The sequence below is a fragment of the Centruroides sculpturatus genome, unplaced genomic scaffold (genome assembly GCF_000671375.1).
Source record: "Centruroides sculpturatus isolate CEXI.00-Female unplaced genomic scaffold, Cexi_2.0 scaffold649, whole genome shotgun sequence".
Classification (NCBI taxonomy): Eukaryota; Metazoa; Arthropoda; class Arachnida; order Scorpiones; family Buthidae; genus Centruroides; species Centruroides sculpturatus.
In genome coordinates, this window is record NW_019385064.1 from 253139 (window position 1) to 278878 (window position 25740).

The 25740-nt window shown below is 29.3% G+C and overlaps 1 protein-coding gene across 1 annotated transcript in view; it reads left to right on the forward strand.

Moving 5' to 3' along the window:
- The window catches only part of LOC111634141 (small subunit processome component 20 homolog), a 114862-nt gene that overhangs the window by 57269 nt on the left and 31853 nt on the right, over positions 1-25740 (forward strand). The window contains exons 10-18 of the mRNA XM_023378849.1: positions 2445-2597; positions 8423-8557; positions 8644-8721; positions 10657-10823; positions 10899-11021; positions 11114-11314; positions 16842-16986; positions 17067-17126; positions 19070-19207. Coding sequence (XP_023234617.1) covers positions 2445-2597; positions 8423-8557; positions 8644-8721; positions 10657-10823; positions 10899-11021; positions 11114-11314; positions 16842-16986; positions 17067-17126; positions 19070-19207 — 1200 coding nt within the window. The remainder of the gene's footprint in view (positions 1-2444; positions 2598-8422; positions 8558-8643; positions 8722-10656; positions 10824-10898; positions 11022-11113; positions 11315-16841; positions 16987-17066; positions 17127-19069; positions 19208-25740) is intronic.

Below are 25740 nucleotides of genomic sequence, written 5' to 3' on the forward strand. Positions count from 1 at the left end.
GATAAAATTTCTTTGGTGATGAAACATTTTCCATATACTGTATGTTTATTCTTTTCATTTAGAGATACAAAGAGAAATAATATTTATGTAAAGTCTCCATTAAATCCATGCGGAGACATTTTGTGAGGCTCTAGAAATGTCCTGGGAACACACTAAACTATAAAACCATTAATTTCATTAATTTTGTAAAATATAATTTTTATGTCCATAAAAGGAAATATTAATGATAAATTGAAAATAAACCCCTTTCTCAGAAATTAGACAATGTAAATCCTAAGATCAACTATCTCTGGTTGGGATTGAATTAAATGTCAATTTTGACTCATCCCACAATTTGGGTTCAGATCTTGTTACATTTAGTAATGGGTGACGACCACTTAGAAAGTGGGAATGAGGAAAGATAACCAATTGAAGTAGTTGATCAAGGACCGAAGATGATTAAAAACTCTGATATCAAGGACAAAGAGAGCTTTTCTCTTAGCATTCTCGTAGTTGCTTGGTTGCTTTCTCCACTTCATCTGCAACATTCTTGCTGAACTGACTTCAACTTTTCTGTGGACTTTTGACAACATTACTCCAGGCTAGTCAACACAGACAAATGTTTTCATCAAGAAAGCTCTTTCTCAACAGGAAGAACTTAAGATTTACAGTTATGCTTTACACCATGAACATTATTTATGTAAGGATGATTTGTTGTCCAAATAAACAGGGATAATTTTTTTTGTAACTGAGTTGGTGTCTATTATGCTCACATTCTAAATCATTACCTCTCCCATTCTGTCTTCAAGCATAACTTGATGACCTTACAATTTTTTCTGTGTAAAAGATTTTTTTTAAAGAGCTTTCTGTATACCACTAATGACAAGCAAATTTAAGAAAATATTTTGTTAGTAAAAAGTAATTTTAATTATTTTTGAAATATTGTTAGTTTTGTAATGATAAACCAAAAACAAGCAATGTGGAAGAATTGTTTAGCAGTTTCCATGATTGTAAAACTTTGTATGTTTGCATATGATACTAAATATAGTACAAGAAAGAAATTGTACTGTCTTTTAGTGTTAGATTTATTTACTTTATGAATTAAATACATGCAAGTACTTTTGACATTTCAAAATGTCTTCCTCAAGTGAAGAAAGAATGTATAAAATTTGAATAATGATTTTAAAATATTTTTATGTTAAGCAAACACAAGAATGTTTTTTAACTTAAACATGTTAGAATTCACATGCGTATGATAAAGTTTTGTATTAAATTAAATATGACTTCTGGTGAGATATATATATATATAAAAAACCAGAAGTCTTTAATTTTCATAAAAAAAGTCAATGGAAATTTTGAAGCAGAGTTCATGTAACACTACATTTAGAAAACTGAAAGATATATGGCAAAATTTTTTAGTCTTGCAATTGAACCTTTCCTTGTAAATGATAAAATTACTTATCTTTATTGTCTATCACAAAAGTTCTAAATATTATGTTATTTATTTTTGAAATTTGTTTTAAATATTAATAAAATGAAAAAAAATATGTATATATATTTATTTATCATTACAGTAGAGCCTCGATTATCCAACCCCCGATTAACCGACACCTCGGTTAACCGACCGCCCTAGTCGGCAAATTTTAAATGTTCGCTAGTGATGTGCGCTACAATATTTGGCTATGTCTTGGCTAGTTTATTATTATTTTTACGTGTTTTAGCTGGCAACACTCATTCGACCATGAAAGGGAGCCAGTATTTAAACGAGGCTTAATTTTCTAATTTTTAACGATACAATAGTGACGATTATTATTTTTAAAAAAATTTGTTAGGCTTAACATGGATGAAAATTCAACGCAAAGTAGGTTAATAGCGATATACTAATATACTAATTACATGGGATATAATAATATACTACACTAATAATGGATTTTTTCATACTTTTCGGTTATCCGACTTTTCAATTATCCGACCAACCCCAGTCCCCAATTGGGTCGGATAATCGAGGCTATACTGTAATTTGAATACAATATATGCAAATATTTTCATTTTGAAGTTTTTGTTAATAAGATTGATTTAAATAGGTTCTTTTTAAATTTTATATTTAAAAAAATTAAATTCTTTGCCTCTTATTTTAATATAATATAAAATTTTTTGAAGTTAGTATTGAATATAGAGATAATGTTATTTAAGTTATATAATATTGCAAATAGTCTTGTTAATTAGATGATTAAAAAATAAATATAACAAAATTCATTTTAAATTATTTTTTTCAATTTATAATTTATATTTTTATTCTTAAAAAATACTAGAAGCTTGTCTGTATATAAAATCAAAATTTAAAGAGATTCAGTTGTGTTGTTATAAAATATTCAAATAAATTTTATATTTAGAAATTTTTAAAATTTAACTAACAAATATAAATAATTTTTTTAAATTTTGAGACTAAAAACTGTGTTTTTCAGGAATATATTGAAAAATTACTAAAATATTTATCATTAAACAATGAAAGAATAGAAGATGTAAGAAATCATCTATGTAGATTAATCTCACTTTTTCAAACATTCATATGCTATAGAGATGGAAAGTTAATTTTGTCAGTAGATGATGTTAGCAAGGTAAGATTATTTTGATATATTTGTGTGGATATATATGTATATGTATGTAAATCAGGGCTGTGGAGTCGTGTAAAAATTTACCAACTTCGACTTTGACTTTGCCTTATCATCTGACTCCAACTCCAACCAGGGCTGGACTTGTTATCAAAATAGGTCTGGGAATTCTGATGTCATCACATGACCTCAGAATAAATGCTTCAATAAATAGAGTTCTAATAAAGATAGAACATAGAAACTTTTTATTCCAATTATTTATTCAAATTATCAAATATATAGTACCAAATAGTATATTATCTTTTTAATCCATTGTCAGTTTTTTGAAATTTGAATATTTGTATTTGATCTTGTGGAACGAAATCTTCCAATTGTCTGTTTTAAACCCCACGATGCCCTATGGAATAGGTCGAAAACATTTGTTTTAATTAAATCTTTTCAGCAGTGATAAAAGGTGTTTGGTTATTAATCAAATACATATTTATATATTGATTATATCATTACTTAGAGGAGCTAAAAGACTCCTCTAAGTAATGATATAGTCAATATATAAATATGTATTTGATAATTTTTACTTTTTCAGCTGTTATATATAATAGAGGGGTAGTGTAGCAATCAGTCAAAAAATGACCTCCCCAAATTTTACATTTTTGGACTCAGGACACCTTGAAATGTCAAGATGTGCAAAAGATTTGGGTTTTTTTCCTTTATGTATGGATGTTAGACTGTATGTGTAAAGCACAATTTTGTTCACCTTGTTTGAAAGCCTAATAACCTGTGATTTTTGAATTGGAGTCAGATGGTTTAACACAGGAGTTATTAAGCTTCAAAATGGTTGAACCAAATCATGCTCTCCACACACATTCTAACATCCATGCATACAGAAAAATCCCAAATGTTTTTGCACTTCACTGCATTTCAAGGCTTCCCAAGTCCAAAAGAGTAAAAATTTGAAAAAGCCATTTTTTGATTGATTGTCATTCTTTTCCTTTGTTATAGGCCTATACTGTATAACAGCTGGAAAAGTAATAATGATGACGATTCTGATTACTATTTTAAAAACTTCAAAATAAACAATTTTAAAAATAAATTAATTAAACATTAAAATTTGACACATCTACTTAATACAGTAGAGCGTCGTTTATCTGAATCAATTGGGGACTGAGGTTGTTCGGATAACCGATTATGTATGGAAAAATATATTAACCTATTCCATGTTGAAATTTTTCTCCGTTGCGTGTCGCTTTGCATTGAATTTTCGTTGAGGTTAAGCCTAACATAAACTTTTTAAAATAATAATCGTGGCTATTGTATCGTTAAAAATTATTTCTTTATTTTTTACAAACAAAATAAATATATTGAAAAATATAAAAACAAAAAAAATTATACTTTAGAAGTTAATTTAGTATCAAAAATGTTTGATTCAGCACGACACACAGTCCTCAGAAAAACACCACACAAAAGTGCCAGTGCTGCCAGCTAAAACACATACACAAACATAAAAAATATTGTAGTAGCCCAAGACATAGCCAAAGATTGCAGCATCACAGCACTAGTGAAAATTTAAATTTGCCAACTGGAATTCTTTTGGATAACCGACTTTCGGATAAACGACGCTCTACTGTATATAAATTCATATTTATTGACTTGTTTGATGATGGCCATAGTATTTGGTAAGCATATATAAATAAAAACAGTAAATACATTCTTACACAAACAAATTAGTTTAATAAAAATGTTGTACATAATATACAGTATTATGTACAACATTTTTATTAAACTAATTATACAAGTATATTAGGTAATATATAAGTATGCACATACCTTAAACTGAGTCAAGAATAAGAAATATAACATTTAGACTGGTAAAGAAAAAAGGTTGCTTATTTTGCCATGTTGATTAATTTATTATTTTCTATCCCTGTTATTAACTGAATTACTTTTTAATAAAAAAATTGTTTCTATTAAGTCAGCATTCATGGAAGCTCTTAATCAAATTTAATAATTTTAAGAGCAGAAAATAAATGCTTTACTGAAACTTGGGTTGGTGGCAATGCTGTATCTTGGATAATGTCTGGATAGTGCAGTATTGCCGTTTTAACACCCAAATTTGAAGAATGGTCAGTGTGGTTTACTTTTTTCAGTGCATTCTAAAATTATCTTTAAATTTTATAATATTTCTTTTTCTGTCTTTGTCTGCTCATATTAGAACTCTAGCTTAATTTTGAAGATAGAGACAAGTTTTATAAAAAAGTGTGAATTCTAATAATGAGTAAAATATTTATTAAGTCTGACCACACTGGAGATATGACACATGACCTCTTCTATGTCTCTGCCCTGTCAACCTTTAATTAAGAACCAAAATTTAATAGCATCAAAACCCTTTTACACCCAAGCTATTGTGTCAAATTTTGTTTATTAAACTTTACCCATTCTGAGATATTGTTTAATATCTCAGAATAGAATATAAAGAAATTAAACAAATTAGATGCCAACACACACACACACAAATTTTTCCTCTTTATTTGACATTTTTTTTTTTTTTTTGGTTCAGGAGGTCTCCAAACGTGTAGATTTGCAAAAAACTGAGAGGATTAAATTTGACATGATTTCAATACTTTTCCATTTTATGTATATAATAAGTTGGTAAAGTAAAAACAAGTCAGAGTCAGCACATTTTTGATGACTCCAACTAAAACTCCACAACTCCCACTCCACAGCCTTGGGATAAATATAAAGTGAAATAATATGAATATGATTAAATTTTAAGAAAATCAGAAGAGAAGCAAAATATTGTTTCTTAATGATAAATGTAAGAATTAAAGCATTTTGTTTTGATTACTTGAAAACATGCATTTTTTAAGAGTTTTTTTTTAAATTTATGAATGGACATTTGAAAAAAAAAATTGTTTTTGCTGTAATTGGAATTGATGTTAGAAATCTTAAAAGAATCAGTACTAAGTCAAACAATCACCATTAATTAATTGGGCTATTAATATGATATAACAACCATTTAGTTTAATAACACTACATCGGGCTTTGGGAAGTTGATAGAACTCAATACTCTAATAATGAGAAAATGGATATTAGTAATCTTATTACTTTTAACTACTGTGAAACAAAAACAATATAATATTTTGTATAGATGCAAAAACACTTGTTGCACTATAACATTGATCATGTAACAACTATGTAACATGTATTTATTAATTAAAGCTAGTTTAATTCATAAATAAAATTATATTTTTATATGTTTGATGTATTGTCATATAGAAAAGATAGATGCAGATATAACTGAAAGATAGCTACAGTCAGTACAGTGATAATAAAATGTATATATAATAGCTGAGGATTGTTATAATAGAAAAAGTAAGTCTATCTAGGAATAACAATAATCAATGATGGATGCCAGCTATAAAATATGGAGGATGTACATAAGAAATGAACATTTTGTGTCATATTACAACAATACAAAAGAGAATATTGGTTGTAAAAAGATTTGAATGAGAATTAAGAAATATAAAAATAACATATACAAGAACAGCTATGTAATGTTCCAAAAACTAATCTTTTTGTGTTAAAACTATGCTTAGTAAGTTTACAGGCAATGTGCCAGACAAACTTCATTCTACTGTGCTAGAATATCCACTGTAACAAACAACTATAAAGAATATTCTGTCATTGGTATAAACCAACAATGATAGCAAATTCAGGAAAAGAGTTAAAGATAAAATGTTTTAACAAATATAATAAATGCTTAAACTGTGATTAAAATATAAATTAAATATCCACAATCCCAAAATATAATTAAAAATCATTCTATAAACCTTTTTGCTTGCTGGGATTTGCTTTTATTTAGCAAATGTTTTCAACCTAGTCATCTTCAGGTTGCAATTTTTCTTGGAACATCTTAACTGTTAAATTTGTTTCAAAACAGAATACAATAAAAGAATAACAATTTTTTTAAGTATTTGAATATAAAGCAAAAATAACTAAAAATTAATATAAATAATAAATAACAGTAAAATGTAAAATAAATAACTCAAAAATTATACAAAAATATACTGGTATAGTAGAAATGAAGTAATTATGGTCTTCTGACAAACCTATTTTTACAATGTATTTCCATGCCATTGGTAAACTGTCTGCATCTCTTGCATTAATGCACTTATCTTTCAACCTGCTTTTGTATATTTCAAGTTTTTCAGCATTCTGTTCTAATGTAGGGGAGTGTACAAACCTAATGATATTTGTCTCTTCCCATTTTATCACCAAGCCATCAGCCTGTGCCATCCTAGAGAGTACCATGTTATTGGATGTCTTTCTTACATTATATTGATGTTCTTTGAGTCTGACTTTCAAGTTTCTTGTGGTGACACCGATGTAATCCTTGTCTATCCCCAACTGTGTATTTTCATACAGTATCCTGTACACACCTGCCATATCTTCTGTTTCTAATCTATTCTTATTGTTTCTTAAAATTCAATACATAATTGGGATTCTTTTTACAATCATATTGGACTCTTTAGGTTCTGTGATTTCTTTCATGTTGTTGAACCTCTAGAATATTAACATTATACCTCTGTGAAAAGTGAATTTTATGATTCCACTAGGTTTGCTGTTTTTTGTTTTAGGTTTGTTATTCTCAAACCAAATGATACATAGCATACCAATCTTGCTAATTCCATCATGCCATTGGTGTAATTAACTAACTCTGGAATCTGTAGGAACATAAATTTCATTAAATCTGCAAAACATGATTCTACTTTTATGCTTGTACAGATTTTGGAGTTAGTTAATTATACTAATAACATGACGTTGGTATGCTATGAATCATTCTTTAGCTTTAGCATTTCAAAAAGACTAATAACAACACTTGTGACAAAGACACTGAAAAGAAAGACAATGCCCAACACCTTCTTTTTGAATGCATGAAATTTTGGGGGAAAAAAAAATAAGAATTTTCAAAAGATATGTCTCCTGACTGCAACTGGCCACTGAAAGAAGATCAACTTTTCTCAAACAATAAACTTCTCAAACCATTGACTGAATTTGTTAAAGAGACAGGAGCATTCTCAATTAACAAAATCACCTTTCAAACTAAACAAACAACACAGGATTTCCAAGATGGGAATCGCATACAGTCTCATGATGAAGAAAGTGAGACATAGGACAGAAGGATAACTGTCAAAAAGGCTTTGTTTTTTCAGCATGTAAGCAACATGTAAAATATTGTCTTTCGATTTTGTTATGTTTTATACTTTTTGACTTAATTTATGCCAATACAGACATGAGATCCTTTCTTTCTTTCCTTCTTTACCGCTGTCCTTCTTCTCTTTTTCCATCTTCCTCTTCACTACCTTCTTTCAGGGCTGTCTGCTTTGCAGACAGCCCTGAAAGAAATAAAGAGGAGAGGGCTGTCTGCTTTGCAGACAGCTCTCTCCTCTTTATTTATAGTTATAGTTATATCTGATTGTAAATAATTAATATTGTATAATTACAATGTATATACATGTTTATTTTTCTGTACTGACTAATTTGAAATTCTAAGTCTAAATATAAGTTTGTGTTTGTGAGTTTGAAATTTATGAGATTTAATGAGAACAATGTCATTTTCAAAGCAAAACTATACATTTGGTAAATTGCTACCAAAGGGTTTTCTATTTGATATTTATAGGAAAGATCCATTCATAAATATTTACAGTACTTTATCTTGTTATATATTGTAATTAATAATTGTTTTTTTATATTTATTTGAAATTATATTATTAACATGAAATACAGTGTAGTAGATAAAAGATTTTTAATGACTTTTTTATGAATTAATTTAGATTTTGTTGAAAATATTGAATCAAAATATTCAAATTAATTGTATGAATGATGCTGCAATTCAGATTGCAATAACATTAATCAGTCATCATTACACAAAAATACCTGGAGGAATATTAAATAAAATCATTTGTTCTGTAAGTATTGACCCAAATCTTAGTACAAAATAGATAAAAATTTCGTAAATTGAAGTAATAATAATTATTATTATAATATTTTATAGATATATTCTGATAATGTGTCTCAAGACTTAATTTTTAACTTTACGAGGAATATGTTTTCTTATTGTCTTTTTGAAAAGGTAATATTTTAGTTTTAATGTCTTCATAATAAAAAATTTGTTTTTGAATATTAACATTATAGTCTAATTGATAGTGTTTGAATAGAATTAATATCAAAAATATCAAATCAAAGGCAATTACTAATTAACAAAAGTTATGCAATTAACTAGGATCTTAAATGATAATGAATTAACAAGATCAAAATGTCTTGGTTCTAGGATTCATCTACCTTTCTTATTGATTAAGACCTTTCTGATGGTTAGCATCTATTGTCAGAATCAAATTTAAAAAAAACAAGAATAATATCTGAAAATAGAATAACATCATATCTGCTGGTCATGACCAGCATTGCTAACTGGTTATATGTCATGAATTTTGTTAACTGGTCACAAATTTTTCTTAAAAAATATTTCTGAAAAAAATAATTATCTATACTTATCAATAATTATTGTTGAACATTTGGTATGCATTTCATACTTAGAAAGTAGGTGTAAAACTATCATTTTAGAAATCAGGCACCTGAATACTAGATATTTATGAATACTTTTTAATATAAATATAATGTATGTATTAATTTTTAAAGAATGCAAAATGAAAAGTTATATTCTGATATGAATATAGAACTTTTTATATACAATAAAATTTGTGTAAACTGGAATTTGTATCAAATTATTTTTTCCATTTTGAACAGGTTTAGGGAATTTTTTTTACTTTATTTTTAAACTACACAAGATAAATGTCACAGTTATGCTCATTTTTTATACTAAAATCACTTTAACATACATAAAAATTTTTATTACTAGGCTTAATTCAAATTAATCTAAGGTGATTCCAACTAAAGATGGTCATATTCAAATGTAAGAATTGAGAACTATTCAATTATAATATGCTCTTAATGTCCCTGAGAACTAGTGTTAGATATTCAAATATTTCTCAGATGCTCTGTGTATGAGCTCACACATCAGCAAACAATCAATTCAAGTATCAAGAACTTATGTTTTGCTCTACCATCAGAAATTTATCATCAGGTTTTTATCTTAACTGTTTATTATCTCATCTTCTGCATCTTTCTATAACATGCAGTCCCCAAGACTATGCATTATTCTATAATTATTAATTACTGTTGTTATGTAACATGATGCATTTAGATCAAGATTCACCAAAACACATATACACTGCTACATGGAAGTGATACTGTTAATGTATTTTACTATCATAACCAAAACCAACAAGAACATCTGATTGAATTCAACAATTGTTCATCAATAATTTACAATTTTTTCTCACTGTGTAACCTGATGATAAGTGTGTAACCTGATAAAAGTAAAACTTTTATCAGGTTACACAGTTATCATTTCATGTAATTAAATGTGTGTTCTCATTGGTTTGTATTCAAATTAATAGCTATTGTTAAAATGCACATTGAACTAACAACTAATAACATCTAATGTAAAACTAATATAATGGTTTGATTGGTCTGGCTCTAAAAATATTAATGATAATAAATGTAAACACAATCATTCACAAAGATTTTAAAATTTACCCTTGTACACACTTGTTGAATCTTTATCCCTGGTACTGATTAATATACAGGGCCTGCTGGACAGGGAGAGGTATAAACTCTAAAGACAGCAATGCGCTTTCATACACCTGGCACTACTAATGCGAAGAGCAAGAAAGAGACGATGCTCCATAGCACGTGCATATCTTTGAATTTATTTTAAAACTCAATGTTGGAAAGTGTTTCAAAAACTGTTCTAAGCTTGGAATCCAGTTTTCATTTAACCTGAAGCAAATCTTGGGTGAGGCCAAAAAAGTTTGTTCCAAAATCTAATCAGTACTGAGGATAAAGGTTCAACGAGTGTATACGAGGGTGATCATAACACTGGTAAAAAGAGTAGAAGATATGTGATTTAAAATTTATTTTATTAATGCAATAAAATTTATAATTTTAGGATATCTTACCATCATTATTAACATACTGTGAACAAAAATTAGAAATAGAAAGTATTGCAGAAGAGCAAGCTGTATTATTGATTTTAACAGAATTTTTATGTACTAAATTACCATCTGTTTTTCTGGAAAAAGAGATATGTTCTGTTGCAAGTCATACATTACTTGTGTAAGTGTACTAGTGGCAGTTTTATATTTTATTGTAAGCTGTTTTGTTTAATTATAATTTTTTTGTACTTTTCAGTAATTCTAGGCCAAAAAACACTTTCAATAATTTGGTTGTAAAATATTTATCTGTTTCAAAAGTTCAACTGATTAAAGAACTTCCTAAAGTTTGGAGTGCTTTAATTTGTCTTCCATTTGTCAAGTAAGAATGTTTATATTCTAATTATTTCTCTTCATAAATGTGAAAGAATTTTAAACTTATTGATATGTATTTTTAATTAAAACTTTTTTAAGGAATTTAAATTTAGAATCATCAATTGCATTTTTATTAACTCTGGCTGATGTATTGTGTAAACTTTGCTTAGAAGAAAACACTGAAGAAAGAGAGTCATTGTCTTTTATTTTATGTCATTGTTTAAATTGTTTATGTAAACTGCAAGCTGGTGGTATTGTTTGTGCTGTGTTTAGTTCCAGATTTTTTATTAATTTAATGAAGTAAGTATTATTATTATTATTATTTTTTTTTTTTGTAAAAAATAAATATTTTATAAATCAAATATGGCACAGTCTTGATAATCTAACATATAAATATGGACTGGAACAATGTTTGATTAAGGAAATTGCTGGATTATGGATTATCAGAAGTAAAGTGAATTTAATGGTTTAATAATTTGGAAAGAAAACGTTTGTTTATTTGCACGATATTAGTAAGTTCTATTAATCAAACAGAACAGCAAGAAAATGTAAAAGAGAGTAATTACTTTGAGCACTCTAAGATGGCAAGCTTAACAAACTCTAATATTATGACTAAGCTTGAATGTTCAAGCTCAGACTCAATATTATGCTGTATTTAGTGGGAACTGTTCAAATTTAGTGGTATGCGTGACTATGACTTTGTAACAGTGTCAGTGATACTAGAAGTTGATTAGGGTTGGATCATTGGGCATGTGAAACTAGCATACAGCCAGATTTCATAGTTTGTGTTCTATTATGAATTGAATCATTTATAAAAGATTTTAAAAAATTATATATTTTCATATAGAAATCAAAAAGTACTTTTTTTATGGAATATTTTTTAGATAAACTTATCAGAATCTATAAATAACAAAAAAAGAATTGTTTAATTCAATATTGCATCAATAGAGTTGTTCCAATGTTTATGTTTTGAATTCATTTACCAGTCAATTGCAAACCACTATGGAAGAAGATTAAAAATCAGTGTCTAAGAGACTGATTTCCTCAAAAAGAAAAATGGTTTCAAGCTTTGGAAGTGTTGACAATTTAGAAAGCAGACTGAAACTGGAACCAATAGTAAAACCCTTCTGGTTGGTAAACCAAAAATCGTTGAACAACAAGTAGTATCCAATAGACAAAGTAGAATGAGGGTCAGAAACATTTGAAATCTCAAGTGGATTTTCAAATATCAATTTAAGCCATAGAAGAAACAGGAAGCCTTACAAAAAACAGTGGAGGTACAAGAAGAAATAGAGACCATTTCTGAGATTTACAGCTTTAGATATAAGGGATATAAGTATGCTTCCTGCATCAAGTTGGTTCAAGAGTTGATCAAAATCTGTGCTGAACTAGATAGTGTCTGCAGAGTGATAATTACCAAGGCTTGACAGGTGGCCAAACAGTTGATGGCAATGCTCTGGAAGAAAAGGTCAATAATAAAAGTGTGTCTAAAGTTGGCTGTATCAAATCCAAATTGGGTTGACCAAATCAGGGTTTGTGATCACAGACCCTGATTTGATAAGTCAAAAGCTAGAGATATGACAACTAGCTGATCCATTACACTGTTAGATAAAGGAAAGCTCACCACAATTATATAAAAATATAAGTACATCAATGGAATCAAACTGCATTTGGTTGAAATACAAGCTATTGACCTGTTTGAAGACACAACCCATCAACCAGAAAGGTTAGAATAATAATGCAAAATGAATGTCTCCCAATGTAATTAAGGTTTACCCTTCCATTGAAGTAGTTACTGCCTAGACTCTTCATTTTTCCAAAAACACATAAAGATGGCTGATTTGCCTGGTAGTAGAGAAGCAGTGGTCTTCCAACAATCAGAATAGATACAAAGTAATTTGTCTAGGTGTAGGTGATTAAACTGCCATTTTGTTATAAGTTTAAGAATTATTACATGGTAGCTTAACTTTACATCAGACTAGAGGAATAGTTTGTTCAGTTTATCAAATCTACTGTATCTTAAGCAAAATGGAATACAGTAATACCCCAAACTTGCGCAATAGGTGGGATCGAGCGATAACCGCGTAAGTCGAATTCGCGTAAGTCAGGGTGTAATTTCGCATATAAATACATACAAATAATTTTTAATTGGGCCGGAGACTAAAGAAAACAATAATTTAGAAAAAAAATGATTAATAAAATCTTAGATAATACATAGGTATAACAAATTATATCATTGTACAATTTTTCACATTTACTTGATTATCACACCATAATTTTAACATTGTTTCCATCTCAGCGATAATACCGTGATGTTTACGAATGATGCTTGAATTTAAAGATTGAGCATTTTTCACAGCTTCGAGAATTTTTTCTTTAACTTTTATAATTGTTCTGACCCTCAATTCTGGTAGATCAAACTTCTTTGCCAATTCACAAATTTTCATTTTTGTATCGAAGTCTGTAATAATGTTAACTTTGCATTCCAAAAGATAAAGTTTTTCTTTTTTTGTTTGATGCAGAAGAATCAGTTCTACTTCGTTTGGATGACATAGTAGAGTCTCTCGAGTCTCCGTAGATATAACAAACACAGAAATAAATGACACAAAATAAATTGTAGCTATATGTCAATTCCACACGACATGTCTGAACATGTAGGCCGAACAATAGTGTGGGGAGAGTGAGTAATCAAGAGTTGCGTGGCGCTCAAACAAAAGATGAATCTACGAGATTTTAAAATTGTGTAACACCGGGTTCGCATAAGTCGAGGTATTACTGTATGTCATTAGTAGCCCAGAGGAGGTCACTAAGAGGTTAAGGGAAACAAAGAATATAATCTGCTTAATGTCCTGGATTGTAAAAGTTTATGTGTCTCTCTAAAATTAAGAGGCAGTGTACTTTCTAACCATCAAAAACTATATGAAGTTTTCAAGAAGAAATGGAGCAAGCTGATATCATAAATGGTACAGATAGTGGTTTACTCTTCATATTTCATCTATAAAGGATATTTCTACAATCAAACACAAGGTGCTTCGATAGGATCATTGGTCGCTGATGACTTTGCTGAGCTATCTTTAAGCTTCATAGAAGCCTCTGTGACAAGAAAATATAAAACTAATATACTAGCACTGTTTAGATATGTGGATGGCTTCTTGATAGTGTGGAAAAATAAAGATTTTATAACAGATGCAAACCAAAACCCAATTGGGGTGACCCTGGAAATTGATCAATTTGACAGGAGGAAGGTGAACAACCTCAATTTTTCAATGTGTTGAAAAAGAAAAATTTGTCATGTTGGTGTATAAAAAATTCACCACAGTTCCTTCTTACACCCATTTTACTTTCCTGGCTCTGTTTTATATAACAGAGGGAAAGTATGATGATCATTAAAAAATGACTCTCCAAGGTTTTACATTTTTGGACTTGGGAGCTTGAAATGTCAAGAAATGCAAAAAAATTGATGCATTTTTCTGTATGTATGGATGTTAGTGTGTATATGGGAGATACAATTTTGTTCGCCCTTTTTAAAGCTCTATAACTCCTATGCTTTTTGTTGAAAATGTCTGAAATTTTTCAGGAAGGTTTGTTAATTAGGGTGATTGATGCTATTAAATTTTGGTGGTTAAGGGTTGTGGGATTAGGGAGATAATGGGGTATAGTGTGTCATATCTCATATAGGGTCAGACTTAATGATGATTTTACTTATTAGCATGTTACAGTTTTTTTTAAAACTCATCCCTGCCCTCAAAATTAAGCTTTTTGCTATTTTATAATTAAAAATATAAAATGTTTTTTAAGTAAAATATCATAATATTTGGTGCCACAAATAATTTTAAACATTATTGGAAAAGTTAGGCAACTTGTTGCTGGATTTGTGAGGACCCAAATGGAGTCCAAAAGGAGATATTCACTGGCTTTTAAAAAAAATCACGTTTCACAATGCAAAAGGGCGAAATTAAAGATCTGAGTTAAACAATGGAAGTTTTTTTGGTAAAAGATTTACAACAATAGCAAGACTAAAGTCGAGGAAAACACAGCCAGAGAGGAGTCGTGTTCGGTCACGAAGTTGACCTCTCCCACGCTCTTCATCAGGTCTCGAATTGTCACCAGATGACAATGAGAGACCAATGGAGAGGCGACTGAGGTTGAAAAATCTATAAAATCGCATTTTCAAGAACATTAGGAGTTCTTGGTCTTGAGTTCATAGTGCTCCTTTCACGGATTTTTTGTGCTTCTGTCCCAAAATCAACAAAAGCAGAGTCGATGGTTTGGAATTCACTTCAACTGCTGATATGGAAGTTCGCCCAGGTGTTTCCCAGTGATGACCAGCCTTTCCAAGTGTACAATGCGCCCGGGACCAATGCTCTCCACATCGTTTCACCGGCAACTCAACGTTCGTTTGGACAATTGAACTCTTTTTATTGTACAAACTGGTTCGTCCTTGGATAGGCCTTACACCGATTGTTAAGAGTAGCTGTAAGCATCATTTTTATGTTTAATAAATGGTTTATGATGGAAATCTGTCTCAGTGAGTCTTAACACTCCCATATGACGGAGTAGACCTCTCGGCTGTCAGAAAACTCCTCACCCCAATCGGCATACCTCACACATTTGTTATTCTGGAAATCCATTCTGGTACAGAGTGGTGATCTTTAGATCCCTTCTTACAAGGACCTAGTTATATTTATCCAATGAGAGAAGTTATAAGGCAGAGACAAAGATCATTAAAAAGATTTCGATAACTCACTACATGCCACTGAAATTGTTAGAAATTTAATGAAGAACAAACAAAAGAAGACAATAGTCAGTGAAGGAGAACAAGGGGCTATAGGAGATGAAACTGGTCAAAATCATGAGACTGTCATCTTAAAAGTTCTTAGGCCTTGCCTTGAAATAGCAGATGCTAGGATTGTTGTAGCCAAAACTCACAACTTACAAGAAAATCAAGAATTCAAAAGATCTTTTAAGACAGACAAGACGAGCAGCATATACAAATATAATGTACTTGTTGACTATGAAGACAAGACATTATACTTGTATATGCAGCACTTGCTGCCTGCTAGTGGACGGAAGAAAGGAGCACTGGGAGGACCAGCAAAAGAGAAGAATTAATATAGTTCTTGCTGAAGAACTAATCATAAACAGGAATGCAAAGGTGACATAGAAAAGGATACATGTTGTTATTTTAGTCACAACAGTATAAGGACTGCTGAAGAATTAGCAATAGCCACCAGTATAACTCTGGCTTTAAATAGAAAACAAGAAGGGAGGTAGTTTGACCCATGGGTTTGGCTACTGAACATGGCCAACAAGTAGACAGAATGAGAGGATAAAATATAAGAGAAACTTCAGTCCAGGCAAGTTGCATCATCATTTAATCTTAGTCATAATCATTATAGGTTCATTCAGACTCATATTAGGATAGGCTGGATAGCAAGACTTAACATATCCATGATTTAATGCACATGAAAAATTGTTGTTGTATTTGTTTTTGAACAAAATCTGTCATATTTTCTTATTAAGCATCCTATAATACTCAAGAAATTATAGTCACTTTGTATATGTTGTCAAGAAAATTTTCATAACTCTTGAAAATAAGTTTTTTTATTTTACTGTAAAATTATAAATTAATTTTACAAGTTATCTCTTTCAGTTATAATTTTGAATTTTATATTGTTACTGAAAAATTAAAGTATTCTCATATGTAATTAATGTGTTTCATAAATGAGAAATCAGACATAACATTTAATGAATAAATGCTTTAAAATTTTACTATTTGGTAATGTTAATTTAATCTAATATAAATATAATTATTAATATTTTGTAGACAAAATTCAAAAAGCATCAACTCCTTATTATTATTTGATGTATTTCTGACTTACGTTCATAAATTTGATAAAAGTGTGCCCTTGCATGAATTATATGAAGTATTTGAAATTCTTCTATCCAATTTGATGTCTCCATATCACATTGTAAGATTTTCATTATAAAATTGAATTTTTAATATATACTTCATTGTTGCTTGAAATAAAATTTAAATCTATTAATTTAGGTTCGCTTTCTGACTCTTAAAATCTTCAATAATTTATCATTGTTAGGAATTATAAAAGAGGTAAGCTAACTTATCAGATTTTTTAAATGTATTCTTTGCTTTTATTATTAAATTTTTTAATGTATACATGTCAATAAATTTGTTAAAAATTGTTTAGAATGTCATAAAGTTTGTATTAGAAAGTAAAACAACTAAAAAGTAGCAGTCACCAGAAGGTGCCTGACAGTCTAGGATACTGGAGTATCCAGGGACACCCTTATATTCTGTATCAAGTGCTACAATATTAAGTTACATACTCTGTCAATATATTTAGTGTCCCAATTAATGCAGTTTATGTATTATATTTAGAATGTTGAAATATATTTTTTTAAATGCTTATTTATTCCTAAAATCAATAGATAAAAAGTAGATTACACATTACACAAGTGTAATGTTGGTATTAGTATTTTATATTAGTTTAAACAATATAAAAAAAGATGAAAAAATATGAACAATACAACAACTAGATAATAATACTAATAATAATAATAATAAAGAAAAATAGAAGTACCATTTAATCACTTTACTTCCAATTTGATTGGAGGTAAAGTGAAGTAAACATTCTCCATTCAGGTGTTTTTTTTAATGTTTTGAAAAGTTGATAGAATATAGCTCAGATCTAGCACCAATTGATTACAACATGTTTACATCTTTAAAAAAAAAAAAGATTTAGGAACATGTACTATAGTGGCACGAGCAATAAAGAAAATTTTTATACAGTGTGTTTTAGAAACTAGTAGAATGTTGGAGCAATTCTTTTAAATTTTTAAATGCTGAAAAATTAATACTCTTAGAAATTTTCTTACTATTGGTAAGTGTCTGTTTATAATGAGGTAAAGTCAGCATGTATATATATATAATGATTTAATTAGTTGAAATAATGTAATTTTTATTTGTGTTTTTGATAATTACAAGTATCCCTTATACAACACAGTTTTGCTCTAACATGGTTGGAAAATTGAGGATTTCCCCATACATCATGGTTTCTGGTTTTGCTCTAACACAGTTTGAGAATTTGGGAAATTGTCCATACAAAATTTCACAATTTTTAAGTGCAAATGCCATTATTTGATATTTTTTTTTGTTTAAGTAAGCATATGCATCGTCTTAAATTTGCCCATGGATTTACAATATTGATATTTTCAATTTGTTTTATGCCTTTCGTCAAGTTTACTTTAATGAAAACTGATAGAACAATTTTTTCTTCCTTGTTCTAGCTATTCTATCAATTAGGTATTGTTGATGTTGCTTTCAGACATTAGCATTTAAGACTGTCACCATGTTTTGGTTTTATAGATTAATCTTCATATTTAATAAAGTTTATTTAAACATTTTTAGGTAGTGTTATTAATTTTTTTTAATCATAGGTAAGTAATCATTCATAAAACTGATGAATGAAATATGAAAATATGGTGGTATTTCAGTATTCAAACTGTTCTCAATTTGAAGAATTTGGTATTCAAACACAAATTCTGGAGAAAAATTGCTTGGTGCTCAACTGAACAAATGAGGGCACTCTAAAACAAATTTTCAATTTAATAACATATCTTTATTCTTATTTTATCTTCTATAAATAAGTTTTTTATGATAAAAATAAAAAAAATAAAGATGTTGCTGCTATTTCTGACCAAGATCAACAAAAAGCTCAGAAGATGACGATACTTTGTAAAAAGAAAATGCCCTCATTTAACTAAAATTAATATTAATGCTTAATACAGTACTTTTAATTGTGATTGTTAGTTAATTATTGATTGATTTAATAAGCATATTTCTCTTAGTGACAATAACAATTAGTATACTTTTGCTAACTTTTTGAACCTAACCCTATGTTTTGCATTAGTTCTTTATTTTTTGTAGCACAGATTTGCATAACATGGCACTTTTTCAGACTACTGTTATACAAGGGATACCTGTAATTTATTAATATATTTATGTATTTTTACTATTTAAAATTAACATTTCAGACAACAGTATTCAAAATGTGTCTTGATGCTGAATCAATACCTGCAACCTTTCAAGAGATACGACACAAAATTCAACTATTGCAAAAATTGAAATATGATCAAATGTATAAAATTTCAAATTATGATCATTACAAACAGGTATAGTTGTTGTTTATTTATGTTAGTAGTTTAATTAAAATGTTGCCAAATGCATAAAAATTAATTTTTATTGCATTTTAGTTTTATTACTACAGTTTTATTAATAATAATTATAATTTTTAGCCCAAGAAATCAGTTATTGTTACTTTAGCAACTTGACATTATTTACCTAAATTATCTGAGAGTACAACTGTGTCAAAAAAATTGTCATAATCTTACAAATCCAGTATTTTTTGACTTTCAATGTTAAAATTATAAAATTTTAAGTCATATTTGCTGATAATTTATTACATATCTAATTAACCTGTCATTTGATTGTACCTGGAAAAACTGTATGTGAAAAAGGCTAAGTAATTTAAAATATTCATCATTTTAAGAAATTCAAAAAATTTGAATAAATAAATAAATAATTGTTTGAAAAATTGGAATGCGTATGTTTATTTCAGAATAATTCATATTGTTTTAATATTTGTTAAGATATTTGAAAATTCATTTAATACTTGGATAACCTTTGTTTTTAATTACATCATGAATTCTTTGTGACATTGAATCAATTAATTTCTGATAATTGTTAGGTGAAATCTTGGAACAAATATTATTCAGTTTTTCTTTTAACCAGGGCTGTGGAGTCGGAGTCGTGGAGTTTTGGTGTTTTAGCCGGAGTCGTCAAAAAATCCACTGACTCCAACTCCCTTTTACTTACCAACTTGTTATGTATATGAAACGGAGTCGGAGTCGGTAGATTTTTACGCGACTCCACAGCCTTGCTTTTAACTCTCATAATGTTGAAGTTTATTCATCCATCAATCTTTGTTTCATTATTCTTCATAGATTTTCTATAGGATTTAAATCTGGATTTAAGTAATTGATATTATTGCTGTAAATCAAGTTCGGGTTGACTTCACTGCGTGATCTGGTCTGAGATCATGTTGGAAAATAACATTCTCACATGAATAATGTTCTTACCAATAAAGGAATCAAGAAATATTCTAGCATGTACAAAAATTCACTACCTTGATATTCACCCAGCTGATTTTTCAGAAAAAATTAACACTTTTATCTAAACAACAACATACAACACCGGGGTGTAGTAAACAACATACTTACTCTATGAACCGATGACCAGTGAGCAACAAAAAAAACAAAGAGAAAGTTCACCAAATATTTGTATTCTAAAGGTTTTATGTTCCATCAAAATTCCTTTTAATACCTGAAGAAGAACTCTGGAGTTCGAAAACGTTAGTGGTAAACTTTCTCTTTTGTTTTTCGTCGTACACCGGCCATTGGTTTGTAGGTTACGTTGTTTACATTTTTATCTGTTTCTAAGATCTGCTTCAGGTGAAAAATTTCAAACAGATGGAACTTATAACATTTTGATGTTCTAATATGTCGAATGCAGAAGAGCTGACATGTAAATTTGAATTTAAAATCATCTAGAATTGATCAATAGGATGTATCCAAGTGTAAAAGTTCTAAAACCTTTTTTAATTTTTATAATGATGTATTAAAGGGGGCCTTCCACACTTGTGAAATGCATCTCTCCTCCTTAAAATTTATGTATTGTTCCTGTTTCTCTGCTTTAAAAATTTCAAGCGCCTCTAGTACTTTGAGTTGGTCTGTGTTTGCCATTGTTCTAATTAATGTAGCACATTGTAAATCAGGTTTAACTTCTTCCTCCCCATATATTGAGAAGGCCTCCCTCTCTGTCTGCCTCCCTCTGTCTATATTGGCTCCATGTTCTCTTTAAGTTCTTTCTGAGTAATCTCTGGGTTGAACCTATACATATCAAGTCCCTCTGGAACTTTTATCCCTTAGAGTATCTTATGTATTGCCAGTGCTCTGCTGTAGTCAATCAGATTCTTATAATTTCTAAGCAGTTTAAACAGATGGGGATTACATCTGTAAGATAATCTTATACCAACATATGAAGCAATTTCTTTATAAATATTATGCATGTGATGATTGTAAGCCACAACTTTACAATGAGAATTAAAATTTTGTAGTGCAGAATTATCCACTGGAGCATTGTTGGGTGTGCTGTTTAGTTGTGTTCTTTTAGTTTCTTGCCTGTGGGCTAATTTATAGATCAAGTTTTTAGGGTAGCCATATATGGTAGCAATGTCTGTGATGCAACTCACCTTCTTCCTAGTGTTCTCAATTGTACTGCAATGAGTGCAGACTCTTTTCATAAGGGCTGTAAAGGCCGTTATTCTGTAATTAAATATTCTGGCAACTCTTGATACCTTTAGGAATTTCAGGTACCTTTAATAGTTGTGATATGCCCTACACCTGTTGCAGACTTGCATCCCTATATTATTATATTCCTATATTTCATAGATTGTTTAGGATGGATGGATGAAAGACTTCTTGTTTGGTCTCCACAAATCTATACTCTGATCATCATAACATACACAAAACCTTGATTTGCCACTAAAAATAATCTTATTCCAATTTTCAAAGGTCCAGTTAATATACTGCTTACACCTCTGAACTCATTTCAGTCTGTTTCCTAGAGAGGAATAGTTTGTTTGGAACAAGTTCATTTTACAAAATCTGCAAACTATTCTACTGTAGGACACATTTACATTCTCCTTTTTCCATACAAAATGATAATATCTACTTGATTTAAAACAATTTTTTCTTACTATTGAGCTTTAGTTTATGATCATCTCTCAAACTTCTTGACCATTTTCTTCCCCAGTTTTAACAATAAATTACCATTTTCTTTTTTGAATTAATTTGTTTGAAGGTTTTTGATACTGTATGTTATGAACAGATAGTGATTTTGGCAATTTTCAGTTGAGATTTACCTTCATTTCATAAAATTTAGATAATTTTTTTGTTCCAGGTGATAATTCTCTTTTGCTTCCAGTTGCAATGTAAATCGCATACTTTTACAGCAACTAAAGTGTCAGAACAATTTAGGAAATATATCTGTGTAACAACAAAAGTAATTCTAATAATAATAATAATTATAATTTTTAGCCCAAGAAATCAGTTATTGTTACTTTAGCAACTTGACATTATTTACCTAAATTATCTGAGAGTACAACTGTGTCAAAAAAATTGTCATAATCTTACAAATCCAGTATTTTTTGACTTTCAATGTTAAAATTATAAAATTTTAAGTCATATTTGCTGATAATTTATTACATATCTAATTAACCTGTCATTTGATTGTACCTGGAAAAACTGTATGTGAAAAAGGCTAAGTAATTTAAAATATTCATCATTTTAAGAAATTCAAAAAATTTGAATAAATAAATAAATAATTGTTTGAAAAATTGGAATGCGTATGTTTATTTCAGAATAATTCATATTGTTTTAATATTTGTTAAGATATTTGAAAATTCATTTAATACTTGGATAACCTTTGTTTTTAATTACATCATGAATTCTTTGTGACATTGAATCAATTAATTTCTGATAATTGTTAGGTGAAATCTTGGAACAAATATTATTCAGTTTTTCTTTTAACCAGGGCTGTGGAGTCGGAGTCGTGGAGTTTTGGTGTTTTAGCCGGAGTCGTCAAAAAATCCACTGACTCCAACTCCCTTTTACTTACCAACTTGTTATGTATATGAAACGGAGTCGGAGTCGGTAGATTTTTACGCGACTCCACAGCCTTGCTTTTAACTCTCATAATGTTGAAGTTTATTCATCCATCAATCTTTGTTTCATTATTCTTCATAGATTTTCTATAGGATTTAAATCTGGATTTAAGTAATTGATATTATTGCTGTAAATCAAGTTCGGGTTGACTTCACTGCGTGATCTGGTCTGAGATCATGTTGGAAAATAACATTCTCACATGAATAATGTTCTTACCAATAAAGGAATCAAGAAATATTCTAGCATGTACAAAAATTCACTACCTTGATATTCACCCAGCTGATTTTTCAGAAAAAATTAACACTTTTATCTAAACAACAACATACAACACCGGGGTGTAGTAAACAACATACTTACTCTATGAACCGATGACCAGTGAGCAACAAAAAAAACAAAGAGAAAGTTCACCAAATATTTGTATTCTAAAGGTTTTATGTTCCATCAAAATTCCTTTTAATACCTGAAGAAGAACTCTGGAGTTCGAAAACGTTAGTGGTAAACTTTCTCTTTTGTTTTTCGTCGTACACCGGCCATTGGTTTGTAGGTTACGTTGTTTACATTTTTATCTGTTTCTAAGATCTGCTTCAGGTGAAAAATTTCAAACAGATGGAACTTATAACATTTTGATGTTCTAATATGTCGAATGCAGAAGAGCTGACATGTAAATTTGAATTTAAAATCATCTAGAATTGATCAATAGGATGTATCCAAGTGTAAAAGTTCTAAAACCTTTTTTAATTTTTATAATGATGTATTAAAGGGGGCCTTCCACACTTGTGAAATGCATCTCTCCTCCTTAAAATTTATGTATTGTTCCTGTTTCTCTGCTTTAAAAATTTCAAGCGCCTCTAGTACTTTGAGTTGGTCTGTGTTTGCCATTGTTCTAATTAATGTAGCACATTGTAAATCAGGTTTAACTTCTTCCTCCCCATATATTGAGAAGGCCTCCCTCTCTGTCTGCCTCCCTCTGTCTATATTGGCTCCATGTTCTCTTTAAGTTCTTTCTGAGTAATCTCTGGGTTGAACCTATACATATCAAGTCCCTCTGGAACTTTTATCCCTTAGAGTATCTTATGTATTGCCAGTGCTCTGCTGTAGTCAATCAGATTCTTATAATTTCTAAGCAGTTTAAACAGATGGGGATTACATCTGTAAGATAATCTTATACCAACATATGAAGCAATTTCTTTATAAATATTATGCATGTGATGATTGTAAGCCACAACTTTACAATGAGAATTAAAATTTTGTAGTGCAGAATTATCCACTGGAGCATTGTTGGGTGTGCTGTTTAGTTGTGTTCTTTTAGTTTCTTGCCTGTGGGCTAATTTATAGATCAAGTTTTTAGGGTAGCCATATATGGTAGCAATGTCTGTGATGCAACTCACCTTCTTCCTAGTGTTCTCAATTGTACTGCAATGAGTGCAGACTCTTTTCATAAGGGCTGTAAAGGCCGTTATTCTGTAATTAAAAATTCTGGCAACTCTTGATACCTTTAGGAATTTCAGGTACCTTTAATAGTTGTGATATGCCCTACACCTGTTGCAGACTTGCATCCCTATATTATTATATTCCTATATTTCATAGATTGTTTAGGATGGATGGATGAAAGACTTCTTGTTTGGTCTCCACAAATCTATACTCTGATCATCATAACATACACAAAACCTTGATTTGCCACTAAAAATAATCTTATTCCAATTTTCAAAGGTCCAGTTAATATACTGCTTACACCTCTGAACTCATTTCAATCTGTTTCCTAGAGAGGAATAGTTTGTTTGGAACAAGTTCATTTTACAAAATCTGCAAACTATTCTACTGTAGGACACATTTACATTCTCCTTTTTCCATACAAAATGATAATATCTACTTGATTTAAAACAATTTTTTCTTACTATTGAGCTTTAGTTTATGATCATCTCTCAAACTTCTTGACCATTTTCTTCCCCAGTTTTAACAATAAATTACCATTTTCTTTTTTGAATTAATTTGTTTGAAGGTTTTTGATACTGTATGTTATGAACAGATAGTGATTTTGGCAATTTTCAGTTGAGATTTACCTTCATTTCATAAAATTTAGATAATTTTTTTGTTCCAGGTGATAATTCTCTTTTGCTTCCAGTTGCAATGTAAATCGCATACTTTTACAGCAACTAAAGTGTCAGAACAATTTAGGAAATATATCTGTGTAACAACAAAAGTAATTCTAATAATAATAATAATAATTATNAAATAATTTATTTCAATTTTTTTGGATTTTTTTAAAATGATGAATATTTAAAAACCATTTTTCCCTTTTATGTATAGTTTTTTTAAAAGTATAGTCAAATAACATGTTAATTAGGTATGTAACAAATTATTAGCAGATATAACTTAAAATTTTATAAAAAGTTAGAAAAGACTAGAATTGTAAGAGCATGACAATTTTTTGACATAGAGTTGAATATACAAGATCATTGGCTCTCATACCTTCATAAAGCACAAGTGGGCAACATACATTTTTTGTTCAGTATCAGCAGTTGATCTTCTGGGTGGAACGGAAGCTCCTAATCAAAATAATTTGGGACAAAAGAAGATCAATTGCTGATACTGAACAAAAAATGTATATTGTCCATTTGCACTTTAGAGTTGTATATTTAGACAAATAATATTAGATTACAAAAGATAGTTACAAATTCTTCTTTTCTCAGAACATTTTGTTTCTTGCTTATTTTTTATGTTGTGAAAAACTAAAATTTTTATGTTGTGAAACTTGTTTTACGTTTAGTTAATAATTGCAAAAGTTGTAAAATAAATTTATTTCTCTAACAATACATTTTAAATACAATACAAAATTGAACATAATATCTCAAATACAATAGTAGAGATAACAGAGACTTATCACAATGCTACTGGTAGCATTAAAATGACACTTCTATCAT